We start from the raw sequence: 946 nt of genomic DNA on the forward strand, positions 1-946 counted from the left end.
CTGCTGCTGCCTGCCCCGGTGCTGTGAGGGCACCCAGCTGGGGTCCCAGCACCCTGCCCAGGGGGGAGTGGGGCACCGGGGGGTGGGAAGTCTTGCCGGATGCTTTTTTTGAAGTGACCTGTAGCATCTAAACAGCATCATGCTGGTTTTAATAGGGGGCTGGCAGAAGCAAAACAGATAATGAAGCCTTCCTCTGCTGGCCCTTCCTCTGCCTCCTGCCCCAGCCGGGTGAGGGCTCCCGGTGGTCACTAACTGCTGGGCGGGTGGTGCCAACGGCACCCGTGCAAGGCCCCGTGCAAACCGGGCGAAGCGTGCAAACGCCGTGCAAGCCGCGCAAACACCATGCAAGCGCCATGTGAACCGCGCGAACCGTACAAACGCCACGCCAAGGTGCCGTGCGAGGTGTGCGAGGTGTGCGAACGCCTTCGGGCCGGGCCATCCCACACCGCGTGGGACGGGGATTTCTCGGGACATCGCCACGGGAGCTGCCTCTGTTGCTTTGCGCTGTGTGTACGTACCGAGCAAATCTGCTGGTTGGCATTAGAAACTCGCTCGCGATACTGTGACAAAGCACCTGTAAAATTACAGCAGAAAGAAATCCGAGAGGCTGCAGTGACAAATGCTCGTGAGAAGCGATTGTTTGGGGGGGAGAGGGAAAAAAAAGCCGTGTTTGTTTTGGCAAAACACCTACATTCCTTCAAATAAATCATCGCAGCACTTGTTTTTGTATTTGCGGAGAAATCGCAACAGACATAACCAGGGACTTAAGAGACTTGAAATAACATCCTAGTAAATACCCCACTTTGTTATTTTAATCGAGACCCAAGGAAACATCTGAATTTTACCAAGGAAACCCTCCGTGCAAGGGAAAACATTAGCCCGCAGCCCGGCCGGGGCTTTGTTTTGCTCCGGTGTCGGTCTCCCGAGGCGGAATTACCGGGGCTGG

At 56.1% G+C, this 946-nt stretch overlaps 1 protein-coding gene across 1 annotated transcript in view; it reads left to right on the forward strand.

The window, feature by feature from the left end:
* Positions 1 to 342: 342 nt before the first annotated feature.
* Positions 343 to 946, forward strand: part of GDF7 (growth differentiation factor 7) — an 8,341-nt gene continuing 7,737 nt past the window's right edge. The window contains exon 1 of the mRNA XM_009319726.1: positions 343 to 625. Within this exon, the coding sequence (XP_009318001.1) occupies positions 343 to 625 (283 nt within the window). The remainder of the gene's footprint in view (positions 626 to 946) is intronic.

Source organism: Pygoscelis adeliae, unplaced genomic scaffold (assembly GCF_000699105.1).
Source record: "Pygoscelis adeliae isolate BGI_AS28 unplaced genomic scaffold, ASM69910v1 Scaffold121, whole genome shotgun sequence".
Taxonomy (NCBI): Eukaryota; Metazoa; Chordata; class Aves; order Sphenisciformes; family Spheniscidae; genus Pygoscelis; species Pygoscelis adeliae.